The following is a 24,544-nucleotide window of genomic DNA, read 5'->3' as shown; positions in this document are numbered from 1 at the left end:
CAGCGAGATCTCAATGTGCACATAAATAATAATTATACATACCCAAATGAATCCTGCTGGCTTTGGGGATTTTGGGGCAAAAGAACTAGAAAGAGAAAAGGATAGAAAAAAAAATAAAGACGGTAGCGCCAATACATAGTCAACAATGGGTCTACCGGCCATAGTTCGATCGGAAGGGGCAGAGATACCAGAAGAACCGTTCGGCTGGCGAGTGCAAACCTGACAATTACTAACCTCAGGCATACAAGATCCATTTTTACCGCTTGAACTCCACAAACCGCGACTCTCTCTCTGTCTTGGTAATAGGCTGTTCAACAGATTGTAAGGAGCCCTGCTTTGGCAGTATACCGACACGTGTGAGCTAAATAATTATTTGCACACAATCATTTTTCTTCTGCCCCCCTCCTAACCGTTCTGCGATCTCTTAGAGCCCGTGCCACCTCTTTTAAAATGGAGGCGGAACTCCAATCACAGATTCCTGGTCTTGACCATGTGATCTCCGAGTATTCTGTGGTAAGGGCCCGGGAGATTCAATTGCATTTAATATTTTTCGATCATGGGGCTGATCTAATTGATTATAGGGATATTTGACCCATGCCTCGAAGGCTTACGTCGAGGATGCTAACGCTCCGTCCCCTGTGGCGGAAGCTGCTGATATGGTCACTGAGCTTTTGCTTTCCGCTTCCGGGGATTTCTCACCTCAGAATGAAAGCTCTATCAGAAATCTAGTGGAGAAGTTCATATCTTCGCTGAGCGCTTCTGATGACATTGATGGAGAGCGCCGGCAGATGCCATTCACCGCGAAAAAGCTGGACCAGGCCATCAACGTTGGCTCCCAGAGGAACATGTCTTCAACTCTAGGCCTTGCTGGAGGCAATGTGGACTTGGAATCCGCCAACTCTAGGAAGGTGGAGTCTCGTGTAGACCGCAAGAAGCTCGAAAAGGCAGAACGTAAGATTCGTGCCAAGCAGGAAAAGAAACAAATGAAGACCGTGCAGTATGAATCGTCACGTCTTCTGAACCAACCGGATAGTACCATGTCTTACGAAGAGTTCTTCATGGCTGTCAATCCTCTCCAGCTGGGTTCCGACTCACAGGCCAAGAGCAAGGATATCAAGGTTGACAGTATCGATATTTCTGTCGGTGGCCTCCGTATCCTAACCGATGCGTCTCTTACTTTGGCCTATGGTCGTCGCTATGGTCTTGTGGGTCAAAACGGTATCGGTAAAAGTACCCTTCTGCGGGCGCTGAGCCGCAGAGAGGTGGCAGTTCCTAGCCATATCTCAATTCTTCACGTCGAGCAAGAAGTAGGTCACTTGTTCCCCTCGCCCCGTAACTTTCTCCAACGAGCTCATAACTGAACATCGACATTGTGAATTTAGATCATGGGCGACGATACCCCTGCCATCCAGGCAGTTTTGGATGCCGACGTGTGGCGCAAACGCCTACTGGCCGATCAAGAGGTTAGTATCCCGTTTCTGTTATCGAATTTGCCGGCATATGCGTGCTAACCTTCCCCACAGAATATATCTAAGCAGCTGGCCTCCCTCGAAGCCGAAAGATCCTCAATGGCAGACACCTCGCAAGATGCAGCCAAACTGGATCATGAGAGAGAGGGTCTTGATATTACCTTGAGTGATATTCATTCCAAGCTTGCAGAGATGGAGTCGGATAAAGCAGAGTCTCGTGCGGCCAGTATCTTGGCGGGTCTTGGTTTCTCGCCCGAAAGACAGCAATTTGCGACGAAGACCTTCTCTGGTGGTTGGCGGATGAGATTGGCTCTGGCCCGAGCTTTGTTCTGCGAACCAGATTTACTTCTGCTGGATGGTAGGCCTTCTTTTCATCTGTTGTTGTCTTTTATTTTATTTAACTTTTGGAAATGCCTAACTCTGTACAGAACCTTCAAACATGTTGGATGTTCCGTCCATTACGTTCTTGTCCAATTATCTCCAGGGCTATCCTAGCACCGTGCTGGTGGTTTCTCACGATCGAGCCTTCTTGAACGAAATTGCTACAGATATAATGCATCAGCACTCCGAGAGACTCGATTACTACAAGGGCGCCAATTTCGGTGAGCTTCCTGCGGTATGATGTCGAATGACCCGAGCTAACTTCTTTCACAGATTCCTTCTATGCGACGAAGGAGGAGAGGAAGAAAAATGCGAAGCGTGAATACGAGAAGCAGATGGCCGAACGGGCACACTTGCAAGGTGCGAGACCCCGTAGATCAATCGATTTTTCAAATAGGCTGACAAAATTCAATTCAGCGTTTATCGACAAATTCAGGTACAATGCGGCCAAATCGTCCGAGGCACAATCAAGAATCAAGAAGCTCGAGAAGATGCCCGTCTTGGAAGCCCCGGAGGCCGATTATGTGGTTCATTTCAAATTTCCAGAAGTCGAGAAATTATCTCCGCCCATTGTGCAGATGTCCGAGGTTGCCTTTGGATATACCAAGGACCGTCCCCTTCTTAAAAATGTTGACCTTGATGTTCAGCTTGACTCCCGTATCGGCATTGTGGGACCCAACGGTGCTGGTAAGACAACTGTGTTGAAGCTCCTCACGAACCAACTCCAGCCCACCTCTGGTCTTATCTCCACAAATGCTAGGCTGCGGATCGGATTCTTCGCCCAGCATCACGTGGATGCTTTGGATCTCACTACTAGTGCGGTGAGCTTCATGGCAAAGACATATCCCGGAAAGACGGATGAGGACTACCGGAGACATCTGGGCGCGTACGTTTGAGACCCATTTCCTGATCTAAATTGTGCTCGGCAGAAGGGTGACTAACGTTTGGTTTTCCTTCAATTAGGTTCGGCATCACTGGCACGACAGGTCTCCAGCGAATGGAACTCCTGTCTGGAGGTCAAAAATCTCGTGTCGCTTTCGCCTGCTTGTCCTTGACAAACCCTCATATCCTCGTTCTCGACGAACCGTCCAACCACCTCGATATCGAAGGTATGGACGCATTGTCCGAAGCTTTACAGAACTTTGAAGGCGGTGTTGTCATGGTGTCTCACGACGTGACGATGCTGCAGAATGTCTGTACTAGTCTATGGGTGTGTGACAAGGGCACGGTGGAGCAATTCGATGGCACTGTCGATGCCTACAAGAAAAAGATCAGTTCGCAGGCCAATGAAGCTGGTGTTGCGGTGGCCCACTAACCAGCTACTTGTAACTACCTCTAGTACTAGCCCTCAGACTGGTGGTCAATTTGAAATACCTCATCACTTCAGTCCATCATCATCCATGAAGCTCAATCTAATATGCTGTACGGAGTAGAGACAGAATGGTTCTCATGTAGACGTTTCTATACTTCGTACGGGGTACATCAAGTGGGTCGGTGCCGTGGGCGGCCTGCCAAGCGCCACCGCCCCGGGCTGGACGTCTATCCTTATCTACCCCGTACCTTACTCTGTACTCTGTACTTTCCCCGATTCCAGACTCTCCCCAACCCTACCTGCTTGTTTGCTTTGGATTTTATTCGTCCTTTCTGTGGGGTTACCTGTCTTACCGAAACCCAATTGTCGCCTGTCCCTGTCAACTGTCTAGAGGGATGGAATGAGCGCAGATGTTTTGATAGAAGCAGAGGAACATTAAATCATGACGGAACATTATCCATCTGACGCGAATGCCCCCTTGCTCTCGAACGATGCGGTCACCAACCATCCACATCAAGACTATGACGATAATATCCCAGATCTGGAGTTAGGATACTCGGGAGGCTGGTTCATCTGGATCTTAACATTCTCAGCCGGGATAAGTGGGCTTTTGTTTGGATATGAGTAAGTGTCACCGTCACCCGTTAGAGCTGCGATCTTACGCAGACAACTAGTTGACATTTACATCGTTAAAGCACAGGAGTTATCTCGTCCACTCTCGTATCCATCCACTCCGATCTTTCTCATCGTACCCTTAATACGTTGGACAAAAGTCTGATCACGTCTTGCACGAGTTTATTTGCCTTGATTGCAAGCCCGGTGGCAGGAGTCATGGCCGATAGGCTCGGCCGTCGGAAAGTCATACTGGTTGCAGACGCACTGTTCGCTGTCGGTGCATTGTTACAGGCCGCTACCAGCGAGGTATCGGGAATGATCGTTGGGAGGAGCATTGTTGGCATGGCTGTCGGCGGTGCTAGCTTGGTGACTCCGTTGTAGGTTTGGTCTCTTGTACATGCTCTCGATGGATGGAATACGCTCTGACCGGTTCTTTCTACAGGTATATATCTGAACTGGCACCACCGCATGCCCGAGGACGACTAGTTACGATCCTCTGCCTGTTGATCACCGGGGGGCAAGTCATAGCCTATATTATGGGCTGGCTATTTTCATCTGTACCTGGAGGCTGGCGTTGGATTGTCGGTCTTGGAATGGTACCCGCAGTGCTGCAGTTTGGAATCGTACTTGTGTTACCAGAAACCCCACGCTGGTCAGCGCAAGCTGGGCTCGAAACCAATGCTATACGCTCTTTAATGAAGGTATATCAAGGCCACCCCTACAGAGAGCGCGTCGCGAAGCAGGTCCTGCATGATATACAACGGGAAATAACTGAACAAGATGAGGAGCTGAATACATGCAACGATGCGCCTCAATTTCGCATGCAGTGGCTGCAAAACATGACGCAGCGTGCTCGTGATCTATTTCTTACACCTGGAAACCGGAGAGCATTAACAATCGCCATGATGCTGCAAGGATTACAACAGCTATGCGGATTCAATAGTTTGATGTATTTTTCGGCAACTATATTCTCCCTTCTTTCATTCTCTTCGCCCACACTCGCTGCACTATCAGTGGCCATGACCAACTTTGTTTTTACAATGCTCGCATTTGTCTTCATTGATCGGATTGGCAGGCGCCGCATACTCCTCTATTCTATACCCTTCATGATAATTTCTCTTCTTGCCTGTGCCTTAGCATTTCCTTCTCTGGAATTGCCGAATATGTCCGACGTCCAAGCAAGATCAGACAGTAACGTCACTGCCCAGGCTGGCTCCTTGCTACCAATGGTGATCCTTGTTTGCTTTACAGTATACACAGCATCCTACGCATTTGGGCTCGGCAATGTTCCTTGGCAGCAATCTGAACTCTTTCCCCTCAATGTTCGCTCGCTTGGGTCTTCAATTGCCACGGCGACAAACTGGGGGTCAAATTTTGTTGTCGGGCTTACCTTTCTGCCTATGATGGAACTTCTCTCTCCTGGTTGGACATTCGCGGTCTACGCAGCCATATGTATCATTGGCTGGTTTTGCGTGTGGTCAAATTACCCTGAACTCAATGGTCTTAGTCTCGAGGAGGTCAAATGGCTCCTTGCTGCCGGCTGGGGGCTAGATAAAGGTCTTATCAGGCCTCAGGACACCCCGTCGAGGTGAGACGCACAGTATCATGGATTGAAATTTGCGCCGATTGAATCGGTCAAAGGTCTCCCAATGTGCTTGTTGGTTACGATTTCAGGAAAATCTGTCCCAGCAAGAGGTCGGTGGATTATGCTCTTGCTCAGTATCATCTCGACATCCTTAGAAGGAACTAGCCTACCTACCCTGGCCTAATTCATTTCACCTCGATATATAAATCACCAATCTTACTTTGTCTCATCTCGGTATAAATTTAAGCCACTTGTGATAATCCTGTATATACATATTCTTGACCGCTAGCATAGGCCCTGCCATGTTTGGCCTTCATCAATTCCAGTACCTTTTTGGTTTTCTTGTATCTCGATCATTTTTTCCGAAATAATCCGGCATTTTGCTCTGTTATAATTAAAGAGGCTAGATACCTATGATAGTGGTGTGACTGCCAACCGATCATGACATACGACTGGATGCCCATGTTTAATCGGTACATGTAGGTTCGTGGCTAATACCGCAAATTTAAATCTCAAATAACTGCTGGGCCCCTCCAGGCACCTAGTCGTTTGCTATTTTATCGGTGGCCATTTTAGCATACACCGCTGTATGCTTTGCAAAAAGACGCGATGCGTCTTTAAGGATACGAAATTATTCATCAAAGTTAGACTACTCCTATATTGAACATGGAAATAGAAAAAAAAGGGCGATTCCTATTTTTTAAAGATACATAGCAAGATCGGGAATGAAAAGAAAGAGAAAGAGCAAGAAAGTCTACTCCTCAATGTCCTTTACCTTCTCCCATTGTCCCTTGAGGTTCTCTTTCCACAAGCTGACCTTATTGTCGCCTCCGCCTACGGCAAGGATGTTCCCACTGGGGCTCCAGCTGACTCTCCAGAGGACAGTGTCAAACTCGAGTTGCTGGCTAGTCCACTGGCCCGGGTTTGATGCATCGGAAGTCCAGATCCGAACGGTTTTATCTTGCGAAGCGGATGCGATGTAGGATTTGGACAAAATACTCGGCGACCAAGCAACGTCTCGGACCCAGTCCGAGTGACCCTCGAAGGTTTGAGTGAGATTGTAGCTTTTTGTTTCCGGGCTGCAAAGGAGACGTTTATCAGCGAGATGAAAGAGGGCGACATCAGGCTTGAGATACGTACCTGTAGTCCCAGATCTTGAGTAGGTTATCACTACCGCCAGTGACAAATCTTCGCTGCTGGCCGGGTCCGGGATTTGAGCTGATCAAGCTGCCAGGAGACGTCGCAGGGGCCCAGCTGATAGAGTTCACACCCATGCCATGAGCGTGGAAGATCTGGTGAGTCCAGCTGTTATCACGGAATTCCAAGACACTGACGTGGCCGTCCGAGGAAGCGCAAGCAAGCAAGCATCCGCTCTCGTGGGGAGCCCAGGAGACCATGTTCACCGATGCGGTATGGAGAGAGAAATCAAAAACTTTGGTCCAGGAGTTTCCGGCCATAGGGGATGTCGAGTTTTGATGCTGTTCGCGCCAAATGAGCACCTTTCCATCATACGAAGAAGAGGCCAGGATAGTGCCGAATTTAGGGTGGGCCTGCAGAATGCGACGGGAAGTTCAATTAGTTAATGCTTGCACCGCCGAGAAGGCTATCGAGCTGATTTTAAAGAGTAGGAAATTGCGCACCCATGCAACACACCACACAGCACCTTCGTGTCTGATTCACTCGAGGTCAGCGACTGGAGGGGGAAGGCACACATGACGGAACGAGGCTCACCCTTTCAGAGTTTCAATTAATCGATGCGTCTCGCCTTCAATTTCGAATATCTTTATTGTCTTATCCGACGAGCATGTTGCCAATCGTCGACCGTAATAATCCAGACCGGCATCGTGCTATATCAGGTGGTCAAATTAGTAAAGGGGAATCGGTGCATCGGGGCGTATTCTTGACGTCGGAGGTAAGGATGTAGGCAAGACCATAACATACAATCATATCATCATGTCCAGAATTTGAGATGACCTGAGCAGCCGCCTATCGACCTCGAGGGGAAAGGTTAACAATCCAGCGCTGACAGCCAGTTGAAAGGAGAGAGCCGCACCATGTTTGCCCAATTGAAGGACCTCCTTAGGGGTGAGAATAGAAGATAGCAAGGTCTGAGTTAGTACACAGAGAGGAAGCAGCCCACAAGCTCAAGTTGCTCTTGTGCAATGATTAAAGCAAGCGGTGGTGGTAGAAGAGGGACAGGCAAGCAGGCAACGAGCAGCGGCAAAACACCGCCAGCTTGTCTGTTTCGCTAGCGCAATCTTATCTTATCGGCCCGGTCACGTTGGGTCACGCCTGGCACGTGAGATAGACCTCGGTCGGCTTCGGTCGATTTACCCCACGGGTCTCTCTCTCTCTCTCTCTCTCTCTCCCTCCTGTCTCTTTCCTTTGCCTTCTTTTCTTCACTATCCCCATTCTTGCTGCGCAGAGTGTCCTACTTCCCATTTAGCAGTCCCCCGTCCCCTTCATTGCATCTTCCCCAACTTCTTTCTATGTGTCTATCTTGACAGTATGTGCATCTCTTCCCCGCCCGTTGTTCCTCGTGATCATGTCTTACATTATGTCCATACACTAATCTGCTCTCTTGGAGTTACAGCTTGTGGTATTTGACCATCATGAGTGACTCAATATGTGGGCCATCCAATGCTCTCCAGAACTTTCAAAAGAATGCCTCTGTCGATAGGACTCTCCAACAGGATAGGTTGGTTTCGCGACAAGCGCATACACAGGTAAAATCCCAGTTGTAGCTTTGAACAACCGAGAACCTCTCATACTAATACACTCGGCTGCGTAGGGTTTCCGTTCCCAGGCTCCCAGTCAAGGAGTTCTAGACCCCGAGTTCGCCGCCTTTGAGTCCAATTCAGCCGGCCCGTCATTTTCGAATTTACAGCATGTACCAGGCCCCTTCAGTACTCATGCTCCGCATCATGCGGTGTCCCATCCCGCAGATCAAGCAAACTGGGCTGCAGATTTCCAACGATTGCAGCTGTCGGGCCCATCGCACACGTTCGATCAACGCACGGGTCCCTCCGCCGTTTCCCACCAGGGGTGGCAAAATGAGTTCATGAACCAACAGCAACAAGGTCCCCAAATACAGCAGCAGCAGCAGCAGCAGCAGCATCCGCGATTTGCTTCAGGCTTCCAATCGCTTTCACCGGGGTATCACCTGTACGGAACACCCATGAATATGAATTCTTTCCCCACTGCGGAGTCCATGGCCACCCAGCAACCGCCAGCAGAAACGTTCGATGAAACTGCGTTTGAAGCCGCGTTTGAGCAGGCCAGTGCGGACATGATGTCACATAATATCGAAGAATCCCAGACAAACAAGGAAGAACTTGCCAGCAGCACTGCTCAATCGGACACGCCCGTCGCAGATGAGCCCCACGAAGCCATTAGAATCGGATCGGACACCATTCCGCAGACCAATAACGACGGTACGCAAGCGCGGGTCAACGATGCGGACGAGCTGGCCAGGACTGCAGGGCATTTACTAGAGAGTGTCAGCCATGACCAAAGCCAGAAATTTCGAGAAAGTAACTTCCTTGCCCTGATGCGCCGTATCCGGGATCGCGAAGTCCATGTCGAAGGAGACGAATTCCGCGAAGTCAGTACCAGTTCGTGATTTATTGGGATTTCGACTGGCGTGGCACGAACGCTGGTAAAATCGAATACTTGACACCGACTATTGTTTACGCTAATCAATATTCAGACTTTGCAGCCTTTACACCCTGGCGGCAAACACTATCCAGAAGGCCCGAAATCGAAACAGGAACGAGCTGCAGTCTCAGCAGACCAACACAACTACGCTTTTGTACAAAATAACAGAGGTTAGCCTAACGCAATAGCTGTGAAGAAAAATAAAGACGCTCGCTGACTATCCGAAATTATCTAGATACTGCGGGTGATGCTTCTGCTCGTCCGATGGAACATAAAACCAAGGAAGATGAGATATTGGATGATGATATGCTCCATGCATCTTGGGCGTATGGCGATCGTTGGGCTTGAATAATTGTCTAGCTTGATACCCCTTTCTTTCTTTCTTTCTTTTTGTATTCATTCTTTCCCTCTACTTGTTTATGTCAGTTTGAACATTGCCAAGGCGCAAGGATTGGAACCAAAAGCTTGTCAGTTTTTGTGATGCTTTTGCTTTGCCGGAAGGCCGTCCTCTATTGACCCGGCACGTGACTTTATTCAGGTATTGACGAGCAAGAACAATAGCAGTCAATAAGGGGGCGAGCAGCATTGTTGCAAGGCATCATCGCCCTCGCCCACCGCATTGGCCCCTTATTGTCTGGAGTCCCTGGTCATGAATAAATGCCCCGGCGAGGCTGCTGTGTTGTCTTGCCGGTTGATCGGCCTATTGTCGTTGGTGGCTAGTCTATTGATGCACGGCTCCTTGTCCTACTCTACCACTTCTATCTATAGACGGACACCTTTCCATGAGCATGTATCGATTGTCCGGATGATTTCTGCTCTGTCTAGGTAGCCTAGTACAAATATCAACGACGTCAAACTTCTTTCCATCTTCCCATCCCACTCTTGGTTCTCGATGCTGCTGATAGTCTGACAGTCTGGTTAGCCAAAGCTGAACGAACAGAACCCCCAGGATGATTCCGCCATCGGATTCCATTCTCCATCACTCGCACAAACTCTCCGAAGTACAGAACTCTGTACAGCCGACCCCTCCACCGCCGTACTCGACGGCAACCCAGCACAGCGACCTCCACGAGGACGTCGAGAGCGATATATTTAGTGATGAGGATCAACAAGCTCCCATTGCGATCCACATCGATGCCTCCATCAACATCAGGGGAAATGACAATTCCATCGTCCTCCCTTCCTCTGCATCCGAGTCCGCAATCTCCGCGTCTCCCGCATCTTCCACCCCGACTGCGAGCGCTGCGCAGCATCAGCGCCGGACACGGCTCACCGACATGACAACCTCCATCCTCGCGGCGTTGCACCGGACCGGGGTCCTCAACGCAGCGCGGACCTCCACCCCGGTCGAGATCCACATCGCCACGGGCATCAGGATCGAGGGCAGCAGGAACACCATCTGCTCTGGCTCGGCGGTCAATCGTCCGCTCGTCGGCAAGCAACGCACATCCGGGGATGGCACATCCTGGAAGAAGCGATCTCAGTCTGTAGGTTTTCCGTTCCCTGTCTCATCCATCTCCTTTCTCGTATCTTTTTTCGTCTTTCAACCTGGAGACACCTGGAGAATAGCGGCCAACGAGACGACGAGCAAAGATTCTCCCTTCTCTCTTTCTCTTCCTTATCGTTACTAACCGTCGTAAAAACCATAGGAACCAACTGAAATCTCTAGATCACTCAAACGACACTGCTCAATGTGATCAAATAGATACTTGAAAGGGAAGAGCACGCAAAAGTCCCCGAGAACGAACAATATCTTCTTCTCTCCTTTTACATCGATTTTCTCACCTCTTCATTTATCTACTTTCGTTTGCTTTTATCTTTTTTGCCGACATGTCATCATTAATCTGAATGAGCCCTGAGAACGGATAGTGACGATAGATGGCCCCTATAGAATGAAACAACTCGTTTTGCGTCCGTTGCCACCAAAATATAATTTGGGTTTCGAACCAAACTAAGAGCCTTTAACATGGAATAGAAGACCTGGCGGAAAGTATTGCATGTGTAGGACCTTCAACGCAGGTTGCATTCTACTCAATTATGCATAGTATGTTCGATACTGTAGTAGGGCAAAGAAAATAAACACCTTTATTTGAGCCCTTTCACACCAGATCTAATCATACCTCCCATTCAAAACCATACATATTCTCCACATAAAAGATAAAAAAGAGAACCCCTCCTGTCAATCATTGCAATCAGTATACAGACCCACATATCAAAACATGGATAATTTCAAGATTTGAAAGCCAGCAAAAAGATTCGATAAAAAAGAGATCTCATCGGTCGAGAATACATTCGGTATACAAGGTTTTCTGAAAGGTTCAAGAAAGAAGGGGAGTACATTGATTAAAAGACGAAAGAAATAAGAGAGGCAAGAAAAAAAAAAACCATATCGAATACGCCGAGTATTGACTATAAGGGATTCATTAGAAATATCATGGCCATGTTTGAAAAAAAGTACATGAACTGGGTCGAGAGGGAACAGGGGCGACTGATGAGAATAGGGCGAATTGATCAAGTAGATCGGTCAATCTACCTACTTCCAAAAGACGGAACAGTTACGGTCGTCACCGGCCAATTGGGAGATCATGTCGGTGCAAATCCCTCGACCATTCCGGAGCAACCTTGTCTCGTTCATATAGAAGACCGCAGTTGTGGCAAAGTGTCTGGACAAACGGTTAGAGAAATTAAGTCTGCGACGAGTGTAAGAAATTCTTACCCTAGGACCAGCAGGCCCATCCCGCACCGCCCAGACCGCGGTGCCCCAGACCATACAGTTGCTGCATCGCCAGTTTTGACGTTCCCTAGAGACAAAGAAAACAGACAAGGTCAGTCATTCGGGTGTAAAGTGGCTTTGAAGGAGGGAAAGAAAGACATACCATTCAGAGAGTGTACCACCACCGCCACCGTAGCCAGCCCCCGAGCCGGTATCCGGAGTTCCTCGCCCACCGGGGGTGCCTCCTCTCGCGCCTGGACTGATACTGCGGAAGCGTCTTTTTCGTTTGCTGCGCTCGCCTCGACCCAATGGGGTTTCGCTATCAACATCGAAATAACCCCCGCTGCCTTGTCGGGACACTTCAGGAGTGATGCCGGTGGTAGATGAGAACCGAGCCGTCTCTCGCCGTAACCGGCGGATCTGTCGCTCGCGGTCACCTTCTCGTTTTTCGATCTCTTCTTTCGATAGCGCTTCCACCTTGGGCTCCCATTCATCCCCAAGCCCTTCGGGATCATATCGCCAGCCGGCCTCGGCGCCATTCGCCGCTTGATTGTCGATCTCGTTCCCGTATATACCGCTGATGAGCCCGCCACTTTCACAAACCTCCTTCTTGAGTTTCAAGACAGCTTCGTATATGCCATGCGATATGGCACCAACCCATTCTCCGCCCAACCCTAGGTCGGCGCAAGTGATCTTGGCAAATTCTTCGGCCATCCCGGCAGGGTGCAGCAATGACCATTCAAACTTGTCAGTGTACAGTTTGTTCTGCAAATTGATGTTTAGATTGATCATGCACCGATACGCATCATCAGGATTTAAAAGGCTGTCGTTGATCAGGGGTTCTTTGGTGACAGTCACTGCATTGGCCCTGCTGTCGGGGGTGGCCGCATGTGTGAAGGCCGGGGTCATGGACACATCGCGCGACAGCCCATTCTGGGAGGCGGAGGGAGGCTTGTGTTGTGTTCTCTGGAAGAGCGGATGCAGTGCGACTCCGGCAAATTCTTCTAATTGTTGGCGGATTTGATTACTGATCGCCATGGTCATTGCCTGCGGGCTGGGGAGATCCATGTCACGAACGAATCCGACGGCAAACTCCTCCGGGGTTGCGAGAGCTTCGTGAAGGTTCCAGAGAAACGTATCCTTGATACGATAGGCGGGCAGTGGCTCGGGTCGTCTATACCCAGGCAGCGTGAGATTGAGCCCTGGGTCTATGACCGTTCGCGGCAGGGGGAAAGGTTCCAACGGTTGATGCGCCGGTATTTCCAAATCAATTCGAATCGGTATGAGGGTTAAGGGCAGCTGTGCTTGGATCTGTAGCTGGTCTGCGCAACTAGAGAAGACGGTACGGATTAGTGCTCATTCGCGAATATCAATTTAGAGTCCGCAGTCGGACCCAGGACAACAGAACATACGCAGGCCGTAACATCCTCTTGATCATCCAATCCCGAAACACCCCTTGGACCTCGACTGGGGCATGGATCTCTTTCCCCAGTTTTTCTGCCAAGGGAACTTTATCGAAAGTTGACTCTTCTCGTCGGAGGCTTCTCAGGCCGGTGGGCCGCCGAGGTCCCTCGCTGTCATCAAAATCATCATCATCATAACCGTCTTCGGCGTAGTTGATGGCAGCGGTTCCGCGTTTCGTCGTGCGCGGCGTAGGGCCGACTTGAGTGGGAGGGTTGATGGGAGTGAGAAGCGCGTTCCCATATTGGCGCACCCGCGGGGGGTAGGATGTGATATAGCCTCTAAGAGGGGACATGTTGGCTGATTAGGTAGACAGGAACATGTCCCTTCCAGCGCTGGTTGGGAGGCTTCAATTTGCGAACAAAATAAATGAATGGATGGGCGTTCGACAGGATGGATGAAAGGGTGAATAACAGAATGCGGAAATTGAGCGACCGAGGGGATGAGGCGCAGGTCAGAAGTGAATGCGCCTGGCAGTATTGGAGGCGTCGACCTTGCACAGATACAAAAATCCCGAGCGACTTCTGGAGCAAGCACGAATCCAGCCCAAGCGCCTCTGACGGTGATCGCGGTCGGTCGACCTCCGCCTTTTTCTGCTTCTTCGCGTTTTCCCAGCGCCGCTCGCGCTAGTCCCGTTCTGGCCCCCATAGCGTCACGTGATCAATCTGGTATGGACAGGCCTCAGGCCGCAGGGCAGCCAGCGAGCGCTACTCCGTAGAGACTATATTCACCCGGGGATAGGAGGAGAAACAATAACAAGAATGCTATGGGTACAAGCGGTGATATATATACTAACAACCACTTAGAGTCAATGCTAAATTATAAACAAAATGATTCGAGCACCAGTAATTAAATACGCCATTCCCCTTTTGCCTGCATCGGAAGATTCGCAAGGAGTAAACTGGGATATCGTCAGTAACGCAAAAGATTGACTGAAAAGAACCTTGAAGGAAGAGATGTGCTGCAGTGCTATGTATCTAGCATAGGCCAAGGGCGGATCGGAAATGCGAGAACGGCGCGAGAAAGAGTAGATGAGAACAAAAGCGCAAACAGTAAACAAGAAAGACCCCAAACCAATCCCATGGCTATCGCAGCCCAATAACACTCTGTGAAAACGATTGGTTAGCTTATTCGGTTGTCTGGGCATAGGCGCAGTTCTCTTACCATCTCCAAGGTCCATACTCTCCGAATCCATATCTTGACTTTGCCCTCGACGCCATCCACGTTTTCCAGCTCGATTCCCTCCCACCAGCATCTTCTTGCTGGTTTTCTCCAGAAAAGAAGGAGTTTTTGTGCCATACCCACTGCGTTGTTATTGGACAGATCCCCGCGAATGTCGGTACGAAGTTTAGCCAACGCAAGACTACAGATCACCGCCTTGTTGGGTTCGGGAGCACGATGACCCCAGCGATCGTCACGGTCAAAGCCACTAATAAATATTAGCATGATGTGAGCCTCGTTCGCCTTTTCGGAAAAGAAGAGGCCTACCCTGCTGTGAGCATCTCGATTAGGTGCTGTTCAGTCGACCCAACCTCGTCGCTTTTCCGTAGACCAGAGAATATTCCGTCCTGTTTCAACAGTGCTTTGGCTGCCGCACGCTTGACCTCAATCATCTCTGCGTGGTCAATCTCGGGGCGGGGCGGTATCGCATAGAAATCGAGGTCCTCGCGCAAGACGATAATCCCGGCCCGGTCCTGTAGCATGTCTCTGGCAGACCCTTGCATTGAATCCGACATCTCTAGGTCTGGGGAGGTCGATGCGGAATGCGAGGACGACGGTATTGATTGGGCGACGGAGCGAAAGAAGTCCAGCATGTATTGAAGTGAGGCGGGGTCATACTAGCGATTAACTTGATTAGACATGTTCGGTAGGTGAGGCAATCCAGACGAGGTTTTAAGGCAGCTTACGTCGACGGGATAGATGTCGCCTTCATGGAAAGTGCCCATATGCCCATCAGGAAGCAGACCGTTCGGGAAAAGGGAGAGAAGAACGAATTCTGGCAGCGTCAAGAGTTCATCGCGAGAAAGCGTAAACCGCGTCCCTCTGTTATTATGTTAGAACAGCGCAATTATAGAACCGGCAGAGAAAGTTGTTACCGCAGATCCAGAGTAATGTGCTCGTCTCCACCGATATCTACTCGTAAGGGAATTGTCAGTTAGTCAGAATATTCCCTCGGAGGGAAAAAGGTATCGCACCTCCTAAGGTATTGATCGGGGGCCCTCCGGCCTGTTGCACCTGAGTAATAATACTCGACGCGCCTCCTGCCGCAGCCATCACGTATGTAAATGATTCGATGGGGCTAGAACCTTCGGTGTACGGAGGAGGGGGCTCTCCGTCGTCTGCTGCTTTGCCTTGGGAATCTCCCTTGGAATCGGAGCCGAAAGAAGCTTTGGTCTCTGCGACTAGAGATGCGGAGGATGGGTCCGGTTCTAAAGGTGCTTCGTCGTCGGATGGCGGAGAAGCTAGCCGGGGCTGAGGAGCTGTTTCCTTGGCGCGATTGGGATCGGTCGCAGGGGGGAAGATCAAGGACGAGAATGGTGGGGGACGGGACGAATGGAGGCTAGAGGAAGAAGCCTCAGAGGACGGGGAATGCGGCGGCGGCGCGGTATAGAAGTCGTCGTCCTCCACTGCGGAGTCCGTCTGATGATGCGGCCGCGCCGTGGGAGGCGAGCCAGGGGAACTTCGATGCCGCGACAAGGTGTCGGGAGGTGTCTCGAATTCGCTGCGAGCGCGTATGGCTGAGAACTCCTGTTGGAGATCCGTAGTGTTCAGCTGCGAGTGGCGTCTAGGTGATCGGACGAGACCTAGACTCCGGGTTCCCTTGGTCGATCAGATGTCTAGCTATCCGTGATCTCTTCCAGTAATTCCAGGGTTAATTAAAACATGAGAGAGACCTGCAAGGAATATATCAAAGCCCACTGCGATTCGAATAGCGAATAGGGGGGAATGCGGTAGCCTCGGCAAGAAGGGAGTTGATGGAGCGAACAAAGAGGCAGGCAAGAGCGATGAAAGAGGAGAAGAAGAGGATGGAAGAAAGCGCTTAGAGAAACATTGGCGGCGGGCGACTTTCAATGCGGGAAGCTTTGGAGTTAACGTCGACTAGTGCACTGTATTGCTCTTACCGTACCGACTTTCTCTCTCTCTCTCTTTCCCTCCTTCTTTCTTTCTCTCGCTCTCTAGTTATATATGTTATTTACTCATCCAATCTCCCTTTACCCCTGACCCGCCCGGGGCCTTGTTTTGCATGGAAACAGCCTTGGAAAGGTCAGCCGTTACTTCTCTACGCCAACAGCATCCTCCAGAGTATGGGATTGGGAGAAATTGATTGATTGCTAACTATGTGCACCGGCTAAAATTGTCCACTTATTCTCAAAAAGTTCGACCGAAAGAAGGCGCTCCCTGCCTTCGCAATGGGGTCCTCCCATCTAGACATTACGCTCGGCAAAGCTCTGAATCAGGCCTTCAATGGTCGGCTCGTATTCCTTCAGCGTGACCTCATCGCCATTCAGGATAGTATTGCCCTGCACGAAGACCTTGCGTGGGATCTTGTTCTTCAGGACGATATCCCGAACCTTGGTGCCCCACCACTCGTCGACCGAGGTGATTTCATCGTAGAGTTTCTTGCCCGCTCCAACGTCGGCGGTACTCTTGTAGACATGCAGCTTTTGGAGGTATTTCTCCACGGCGGGCCTTCCATGGCTCAAGATCTTGGATCGGTCGAGATGGATCTCCAGGTCGGAAAGATCATCCTTGCTATGAGAAAGTCGGACGAAATCGCCACCCGCCTCGAGGAAAGTTCGCAAGATGCTGTAACGGGCCTGCATGTGCGCCTGTCCCCATTTTTGCGTCTTCGGATCCCAGAACTCTAGCGCGACCAATCCCGCGCGTGCCATTTGAAGATAGGCCACGAAAAGGACGTCGCCGGCTGCGTTCGTAAGGTTCTCCGTTCCATCGCCAAAGCCGAAGATCTTCAGGATGTCGAAATCACAACTCAACGCCATCGCAACACATTCCGCGCGGCACTCTTCGTAGGACGAGGCGATGGCTCCAAAAACTGAACTCCAGGTCTGACCCGGCTTGTACCAAGTAGATACCGGTTTGTTCGTGACGGGGCTCACAGGGGGGTTTGAAACATCAAAATTGTACTCTCCCGGAGCAGTTTCCTGGAGCAACTTACCCGTGCCATGGCCCAGAAGCTCATGGATACCAACCTGGACTTCGAACGCGGGATCGCGGCATTTGCGATACACCTCCAAATCTTTATCGGCAATAAAAGGAACCGGTTCGTTGGGAGCCTTGGCCCCGAGAACGTTTCCGAGAGACACATTCTTGAAGCCCAAATTCTGGCGAATATCATCGTAGTTAGGGAGGTTGATACCAGCGGGGATACCGGACGATTGGAAGCTCAGGACCTCAAGAGAGGTGAAGTCTGGACTGAGGAACTTGTCTTTTTCGAAGTCGTCGCCCCATGGGAGCTTGGGGATCATGGTCTCGGCACTGTCAACAAGCTTTCCGAAGGCTCTCGTGCGTTCCATGTTGACCTGTTCAGGTTATTAACACCGCTCGCATGAATTTGGTGGTTACTTACCAGAGCAACAAATCCCTCCCACTCGCCTCTTACGCCGTGAGGGTCCCTATATGTCTCGACGAACCCAATGTTTGTTTCCAGAGTCGGCTTTTGGTCCTTCACCCAAATACGCTGGCTCTCTTTGAATGCTTCGATCGACCCTGCGCCAAACGAACGCGCATACGCGTCCAACATCCGCTTCTGGTTGTCGTTTGCTGCATTGAGCCCTGCGAGCTTGATACAGTGGGCTATCTTCGCCATCTGTTCCAAGTGATCTCCAAAGACAAGACGAAGCTTCTTCCCTTGCAACTCTCCACTCAGGTCGAAGGAGTCAACGTCGCCAAGATCCCGGTCCCGGGCTGGGGGCGAGGTGACTCCGGCGGCAATCAGTAGCTCGAAATCGCCGGAGGCAGTCTTCCTTAACCGCGTATTCTCCAGGGGCAATCCCTTCTGCTCCATAATGTCGCCAACGGCCGTGATTTCATCCTTGGTGATAGACGGCGAGTCGGGATAATAAGTTGTCATGTGCTTGCCTTCCGGGTAGCCGAGATGCATGAGGGATTGCTCCTGGGTTTCGTAGATGCCACCTCCGACGTTGCTTGCCTTCTCAAAGGCGGCCTTGGCTTCTGGAGTGATCGAAGACAAAGCCGCGAGGGCTTCCAAAGGCAGTCGGGGAATGAACTTCGAGTCACCGAATCCCTTGTAATTGCCACAGTTCCCAAGGAACTGGCCAGCATATTCCAAGAAAAACCGGACATTTTCGTCACTAACCCCGGTCTTGCGGGCAAGCTCAGGCCAATTTCCATCGCAAGCGCGGTGCAGAGAGATGATGAGGTCGTAGATGGGTTCGGATTCGGGAGAAACTTGACGTAGAGTTATGCGAGTACCTTCGAAAGCAGCTCTAGAATGGGGTTGAATATCGGTTTCGCGTTAGCTGGTTAGACCAAATCGGGGAGCGCGAAGATGGTTGGAATGAAGCTATAGGGAGCGAACCGGCTCATGTAATGTGCGTATTTCCTTAGCTTCGCATCCTTCAGAGTCTCGAAGTGTGATTTAACTTCCAGGCGGACCACCGTAGGCGGAGAGTCAGCCAGGTAATGCTGTTTGATGGAGGCATCCATGGTTAGATCTTTATGGGAGGTGATGGAACTGTTGTTGATCGGAGATGAAGAGAAGGTACGTTGGGTGTGACGTAAAGAGCAGAGACGACTGAGGGGTAAAGAGTCCGAGGGGCGGTGGAGCGAGACAGAATGAGGCCCCGACGGCAAACGCCTCAAAGCGCGAAGGGCGAGCATCGTGGAGTATCTTGATTCTCGACTCTCGACTTGATTCCTTGCCTCGACTTCGGTCCGCGAGGCGTGTTTCGCGTCCCTTGGGCCCGGTGTTCTTGGGCATGGATTTCTTGGCAAGAGTGGAGACCTTTTACTACGGTGTATGTACTCTGTACAGAGTAAGCTTGGAAGCTACGAACTGTCTATTCCTTAGCATTGCAGGCTATATATTCGTTGAACTTGGTCTTCTCCCAGTCAAAAGGTGTCCATAGATGATAGACCAGGTATTCTGGATTCATGATCATCCCCGGTTTAAATCCAATAGATATATATAAGATATACAGACAGGGAGATTTGCACGCTTCGTGATATAGTTATAAACATGAGAGAGAACTTTTGCATGGTATTCAAATTGTGCTCAAATAAAATGGGATATAATGCATGAACATGTAGATAGATGCATATTCAAGATGTCGAGCTCCTAGATTAGAGCAAAGGTTCCTTCATGTGAAACATCGCGAAGGGACAAAAATTGATCAAAAACCTCAACAAAGCTTCGTTCAACTCGTCAAATCCCTCCCACTTTCCATAACAGGATTTCATAGCAAGCTTTCGTATTTTTCAAGCCCCTGTCTTTGGGGCGCCTGTGCTGGCGGTGTACTGTTTTGCAAGAAAGAATTAGATGGCGTACCCCTACCGAAGGGGGGTCTCCCGGGATTTGCTAGTCCACTTGTGAATGACGGAGATGTTGTTTGTGATGACGGCGGTGGAGGAATTGAGAATGCAGAGTAGTTAGAGGCCACAGGCTGTGAGATAGTTCCGGCCATGGTATTGCCGGCTGTCTTCATGCTAGCTAGTGAGCCTAGGGAGGGTGACATCTGATTGGGAGATTGGCTGTTTGAAGGAGGAGGGGAGATGTTCCATAAATTAGACGAGGATGGTTGCAAGACAGGGAAAGTCGGTGGGTTGGGTGATTTCTGTTTGAACGAGGCCGGCTCCAAGGATGGAAAGGAGCTCAGGTTGTAGTCCGGGGTAATAGAGCGCACATTAAAATTGGATCGCTTCGAAGGGGTGTCAGCTCTACCAATTGTACCAGCAATATTGGATGGCCAGGGAGTTGCTGCGGCTGCAGGCTGCGGAGTAGGCTTTTGAGCGGCTGGCGTTCCGGCAACGAGATCGTCGTAGGAATTCGTGTCTTGGTCGGCCGGGCCGGTATGTCCTCGCCCGAGGACAAGCCGTTCAAAGTTATCTCGTGAGGAATCTGTATCGACCTGCATATGATGGGAAGCTTTCGAAGAGCTGTCGGCACCGTTTTGGAATCCGCCTGAGCCCCCTCCGGAAGAGAGCTCCTGCAGTTTCTTTGTCTGCTCGCGCTCGATTTTCGAGGAAATGGTCTTAATCAAAGCCATGAAACCCCCAAACTGGCGCAGGTCCAGGAGAGGTCCCAGGCTGAAGCTCCACAGAACCGGAAGAACTTCCAATGCCAGGAAATCAGTGTCCGCAATCGTGCCGACCTGACGGAACACGTTCAAGGCGGCCATCATGACAGCCGGCTCTTTCGTCTTGATTGCCTTCAACGACGGCATGAGCTTTTCCTGAATGGTGTACTTGTCCAAAATGGAAGACTTGATCGATTTGTCCTTCTGGGCCATGCCTGACAAATCATCCTCTATCGTTACCTCCTCATTCACAGAGCCCCCGCAAAGCACAGCAAATGCATCCAAGCAGCGAACCTTGATGGCAAGGCTGCTTGTACGGCTGAATGTCGCAGAAATCGGTGGAAACACCTCGTTCTTCACCGTGCTGAAGTCCAGGGTAGGCAGAATGACAGGAAGGCATCGGATTGCACCATCCGCCAAAGAATGAGTAGGCGAGTCCAAACCCAGCCGCACCAAGGGAAGGATGTCTGAACGGTTAGCACGTCAAGTCAAGAGTTGCTGGAAGGAGAGACCAACCTTCTTTGAAATCTTTGCCGGAGCAGTTCTCCGCCAGGACCTTCATATTATCGAGCACGGCCATAAGACCCGCATCTCTTTTTGAATCACGGTCGTTGCTAGATTTGCCGGTTGGAAACACCTCCTTGAGTCGAGGTACCACCTTCTCCGGGAGTATTCGTCGTGCATTAGGGATGCGCTTGAGGATGCCGAATACATTCTGCAAAATGAGAGACAACAGCTCCCGGTCTTTCATCTCTTCCAGGAGTGCACCAAGAACCTTTCTCTCCAGAACTGACACTGGGAACTCGGGTAGTACTCGCTGTAGCCCACGCATAAACTGTGACTTCTCGTTGGGATTCTTCGCGGGCAACGACTCCAAGAAGCGTATCGTTGATACCAGGATGTTATCAAAATATTGAGACTGCTGGAATTCTCGCACATTCAGACGCTGTGCTGGGCGTCTGGTAATCAGTCTGGGCAGCACGTGGGCAAGAAGATCTTTCGGGATAACACCGGAGCTGAGGAAATTATTGCCCTGTGACGGAGTGGTCGATGGTGAGTTGAGCAATTTCTTGTACGTAGATGCATTGGAGTGGGTTTGCAGCGGGGACGTATGAGGCGAATTATAGAGAGCGATGATGATAAGTCCCAGGGAGAACAGGTCAGCAGCCGGGGTCACATTGGAGTCCAGTACAAAGTCCGGAGACGTGTAATCCAGGTTGAGTTGAACTGACGCCGGGAGACGGGGATCTTGGTAGAGGACTTCCGACAGCGCGAGCGGCGGCAGCGAAGAGCGAGTCTCCGAAGAGTCGTGAGGACCCGCGAAGCCAAGGCCGGAGATTTTCCAGTCGGATTTGGCATTGATATAGATGGCCTCGGGGTTTAGGTTCCCGTGAACGAGGCCAGCCGACTCGTGCAGGAACTCCAGGCCTTTGGCCACCTGCAGTAGCCCCTTTTGCACCTCAAGCTCATCGATTTCGAGGTCTCTGCATCTCCGCGTTCCATCGGGCTCTTCTACCATGTAGCGCGTCGACCTGGCAGCGTCTCGTGAAGAGCTCTCTTGAATGTCTTTGTCCTGCAGAAGTCCTGCGAGAGAAGCGGTGATTTGTTCGGTAGCAAACATGAGCCCACCATTGCGAGTTTCTTCTACGGGTTCCAAAACTTGAAGCACAGAGGGATGTCTGAGTCGGGCCAGATTGCCAGCTTCCCGCTTCAGGCGCTCAACAACATCCTCCTGCAGTTTCTTTGTGGAGGAGCTGGAGCTCTTCCCCAGGCCACTAGACCGCAAGTCAAGCGTTTTCTTGTCAAAGATAAAGATTGATGCTGTGGTACCCGTGGACTTTTTCTTCCCGTCATGAATCTTCCAGGGTCCGGAAACCACGGTGGCATGGGGAGAGATCTGGTAGTTCGCCGAGATGTTCGAACTCAGGGATTTCAGCGCCGAGGAGAACATATTTTCTTCCTGCAGCCACACACGATCTACTAAGATTAACCCAAGGCAAATAAATAAATATGCGAATCAATGGCTCATCGCATCCACTGCAATCGCATGTGAGGCTGTCTCGGCAAGCTGCAGGTTATAAATTGGTGTATGGCCACAGAAGTGGACAAAAAAGAGAGCAACGAGGAGGGAGAACGGAAAGAAGACAGAACGTGGTAGGGTGGGTGGATCTATACACGGAGATGCTTATTTTGCAATGAACTCGAGTCCCTCCACCTCATGCATATCTCTCGTCACGTGAAAGGGGCGAGCTCGATGCCCCAAAGAAGAGACCCTCTCACCGCCTGCCCGATCGGCTGTACCCATCCGAGGTCGGCCTTCCTGCGTCCATCAGGCCTGTTCAACCAGCTCGTGGCTCTCCGTTCTGACCGGATAATCGGCTTATGGCTTATTGAGCTGCCAGGCAAGTTGAGGAGAAATGAATTGAATGACTCTCTTTTGTGAGTCAGAATGGAAGATCTGCTGTAGGAAGGCCAGTCATGCTCTGATTGGCTTGCCGTCCTAGATCGGCTATCGGCTCGTCCGGAGTTGTCTCCGGGGTCCGTGGAAAAGAGTCACCGATCATCAACCTTAAAACTCCGCTGTCCGCGAGTTCATCATCTTTCACCTCCCCCAATTCTGCCTGTCTACGCCTTAAGGATCCAATTGTTCTTGCCTTGACGACCCTTACCCCGGATTAGAGCTCCCCACATATTGTTCTCGACCATGAAATCCGTTCTTCATTTGACTCGCCGCAGGGCGTTGCATAGCTTTGCCGCCCCGCGTGCCTTGCCAGTTCAGTCCTCTGCCAGGTTCTATCAGCGGAACTTCAGTGCCTCTTCGGCTGCTGCGTCGCAATTAGCTGGCCTCGATCCTGCCAAACTCGCCGTGACGAAATCAACCACGCCGAAGGAATTGACGGCGTCCAAAGACCTTGTTTTCGGAAAGACCTTTACCGGTATGACCCCTTGGTCGGTATCTGCTCTGCTGTCGAGATTCGATAGTCACTAACGCGTTGATCACATCCTAGATCATATGCTTTCCATTGAGTGGTCCGCGGACAAAGGCTGGCACGCTCCTCAGATCGTACCCTACCAAAACCTAAGCTTGGACCCCTCGGCATGCGTATTTCACTACGCCTTCGAGTGCTTCGAGGGCATGAAGGCATACAAGGACAACAAAGGTCAAATCCGCCTGTTTCGTCCGGACAAGAACATGGAGCGTTTTAACAAGTCGTCGTCGCGCATTGCGTTGCCAACCGTCGACGGCGGAGCTTTGACTAAGTTGATCGGGGAGTTTGTGAACCTGGACAGCCGATTCATTCCCGACGCTCGGGGATACTCGCTCTACCTCCGGCCCACGATGATTGGTACACAGAAGACCCTTGGCGTGGGACCCCCGGGCTCTGCTCTTTTGTTTGTGATCGCAAGCCCAGTTGGCCCTTACTACCCCACCGGGTTCAAGGCGATCTCCCTGGAGGCCACTGACTATGCCGTCCGAGCCTGGCCTGGTGGTGTTGGTGACAAGAAGCTGGGTGCCAACTACGCCCCCTGCGTTCTGCCTCAGCTGAATGCCGCTTCGAGAGGCTTCCAGCAAAACCTTTGGCTCTTCGGAGAGGAAGAATATGTGACGGAGGTCGGTACTATGAACCTCTTCGTTGCGTTAAAGAACAAGGAATCGGGACAGAAAGAGCTGGTGACTGCGCCGTTGGATGGAACCATTCTCGAGGGTGTCACCCGAGACTCCGTTCTCGAGCTCGCCCGTGAGCGACTCGTGCCGAAGGGCTGGACCGTGTCCGAGCGCAAGATCAGAATGTCGGAGGTTGCCGAAGCGGCCGACGAGGGAAGACTTGTCGAAGTATTTGGCTCCGGCACTGCGGCTATCGTGAGTCCCGTGCGGTCTATCAGCTACCGGGGTAAGTCGGTGGACTGCGGGTTGAAGGAAAATGAAGAAGCTGGTGAGATCGCACTCCAGATGAAGAACTGGATCGAGGGAATCCAGTACGGTGATGAGGACCATCACTGGAGGTGAGTTTATCTTGTACCTTCGTCCCCTGATTCACTTGCGCTAACTGTCTTCCTAGTCATGTTCTATGA

General features: G+C 50.9%; 8 protein-coding genes across 8 annotated transcripts; 4 read left to right on the top strand and 4 right to left on the bottom strand.

The window, feature by feature from the left end:
• Window positions 1-450: 450 nt before the first annotated feature.
• KD926_010726 (putative AAA family ATPase GCN20) lies at window positions 451-3,165 on the top strand (the record flags this gene model as incomplete). The annotated part of the gene is made up of 8 exons (XM_053103119.1): window positions 451-513; window positions 582-1,307; window positions 1,383-1,463; window positions 1,524-1,827; window positions 1,898-2,071; window positions 2,124-2,210; window positions 2,268-2,736; window positions 2,814-3,165. The coding sequence occupies 8 exons, from the start codon at window positions 451-453 to the stop codon at window positions 3,163-3,165; spliced, it is 2,256 nt and encodes a 751-aa protein (XP_052953495.1).
• A 439-nt stretch (window positions 3,166-3,604) lies between these two features.
• On the top strand, window positions 3,605-5,369 carry KD926_010725 (putative MFS myo-inositol transporter; the record flags this gene model as incomplete). The annotated part of the gene is made up of 3 exons (XM_053103118.1): window positions 3,605-3,786; window positions 3,858-4,154; window positions 4,220-5,369. 3 exons carry the CDS (start codon window positions 3,605-3,607, stop codon window positions 5,367-5,369), a joined length of 1,629 nt encoding a protein of 542 aa, XP_052953494.1.
• A 747-nt stretch (window positions 5,370-6,116) lies between these two features.
• sec13 (GTPase-activating protein SEC13) lies at window positions 6,117-7,309 on the bottom strand (the record flags this gene model as incomplete). Its single annotated transcript, XM_053103117.1, has 5 exons — window positions 6,117-6,441; window positions 6,503-6,912; window positions 7,003-7,033; window positions 7,094-7,209; window positions 7,304-7,309. 5 exons carry the CDS (start codon window positions 7,307-7,309, stop codon window positions 6,117-6,119), a joined length of 888 nt encoding a protein of 295 aa, XP_052953493.1.
• A 665-nt stretch (window positions 7,310-7,974) lies between these two features.
• Window positions 7,975-10,724, top strand: KD926_010723 (peroxin-20; the record flags this gene model as incomplete). The annotated part of the gene is made up of 6 exons (XM_053103116.1): window positions 7,975-8,088; window positions 8,154-8,966; window positions 9,072-9,189; window positions 9,255-9,345; window positions 9,969-10,506; window positions 10,689-10,724. The coding sequence occupies 6 exons, from the start codon at window positions 7,975-7,977 to the stop codon at window positions 10,722-10,724; spliced, it is 1,710 nt and encodes a 569-aa protein (XP_052953492.1).
• Window positions 10,725-11,583: 859 nt separating this feature from the next.
• KD926_010722 (putative RSC complex subunit Sfh1) lies at window positions 11,584-13,488 on the bottom strand (the record flags this gene model as incomplete). The annotated part of the gene is made up of 4 exons (XM_053103115.1): window positions 11,584-11,682; window positions 11,736-11,820; window positions 11,896-13,062; window positions 13,145-13,488. The coding sequence occupies 4 exons, from the start codon at window positions 13,486-13,488 to the stop codon at window positions 11,584-11,586; spliced, it is 1,695 nt and encodes a 564-aa protein (XP_052953491.1).
• A 790-nt stretch (window positions 13,489-14,278) lies between these two features.
• On the bottom strand, window positions 14,279-18,881 carry KD926_010721 (dipeptidyl-peptidase III; the record flags this gene model as incomplete). Its single annotated transcript, XM_053103114.1, has 9 exons — window positions 14,279-14,299; window positions 14,358-14,622; window positions 14,682-15,031; window positions 15,101-15,236; window positions 15,290-15,329; window positions 15,389-15,997; window positions 16,630-17,734; window positions 17,782-18,661; window positions 18,754-18,881. 9 exons carry the CDS (start codon window positions 18,879-18,881, stop codon window positions 14,279-14,281), a joined length of 3,534 nt encoding a protein of 1,177 aa, XP_052953490.1.
• A 749-nt stretch (window positions 18,882-19,630) lies between these two features.
• Window positions 19,631-22,421, bottom strand: KD926_010720 (putative protein kinase Scy1; the record flags this gene model as incomplete). The annotated part of the gene is made up of 2 exons (XM_053103113.1): window positions 19,631-20,937; window positions 20,987-22,421. 2 exons carry the CDS (start codon window positions 22,419-22,421, stop codon window positions 19,631-19,633), a joined length of 2,742 nt encoding a protein of 913 aa, XP_052953489.1.
• Window positions 22,422-23,174: 753 nt separating this feature from the next.
• KD926_010719 (branched-chain amino acid aminotransferase, cytosolic) lies at window positions 23,175-24,544 on the top strand (the record flags this gene model as incomplete). The annotated part of the gene is made up of 3 exons (XM_053103112.1): window positions 23,175-23,406; window positions 23,479-24,475; window positions 24,532-24,544. 3 exons carry the CDS (start codon window positions 23,175-23,177, stop codon window positions 24,542-24,544), a joined length of 1,242 nt encoding a protein of 413 aa, XP_052953488.1.

The sequence above is a fragment of the Aspergillus affinis genome (genome assembly GCF_023601865.1).
Source record: "Aspergillus affinis strain CMG 70 chromosome Unknown NODE_85_length_165111_cov_88_837549, whole genome shotgun sequence".
Taxonomy (NCBI): domain Eukaryota; kingdom Fungi; phylum Ascomycota; class Eurotiomycetes; order Eurotiales; family Aspergillaceae; genus Aspergillus; species Aspergillus affinis.
Note: the sequence above shows the minus strand (reverse complement) of the source record. Positions and strands in the feature narration are given on the sequence as shown.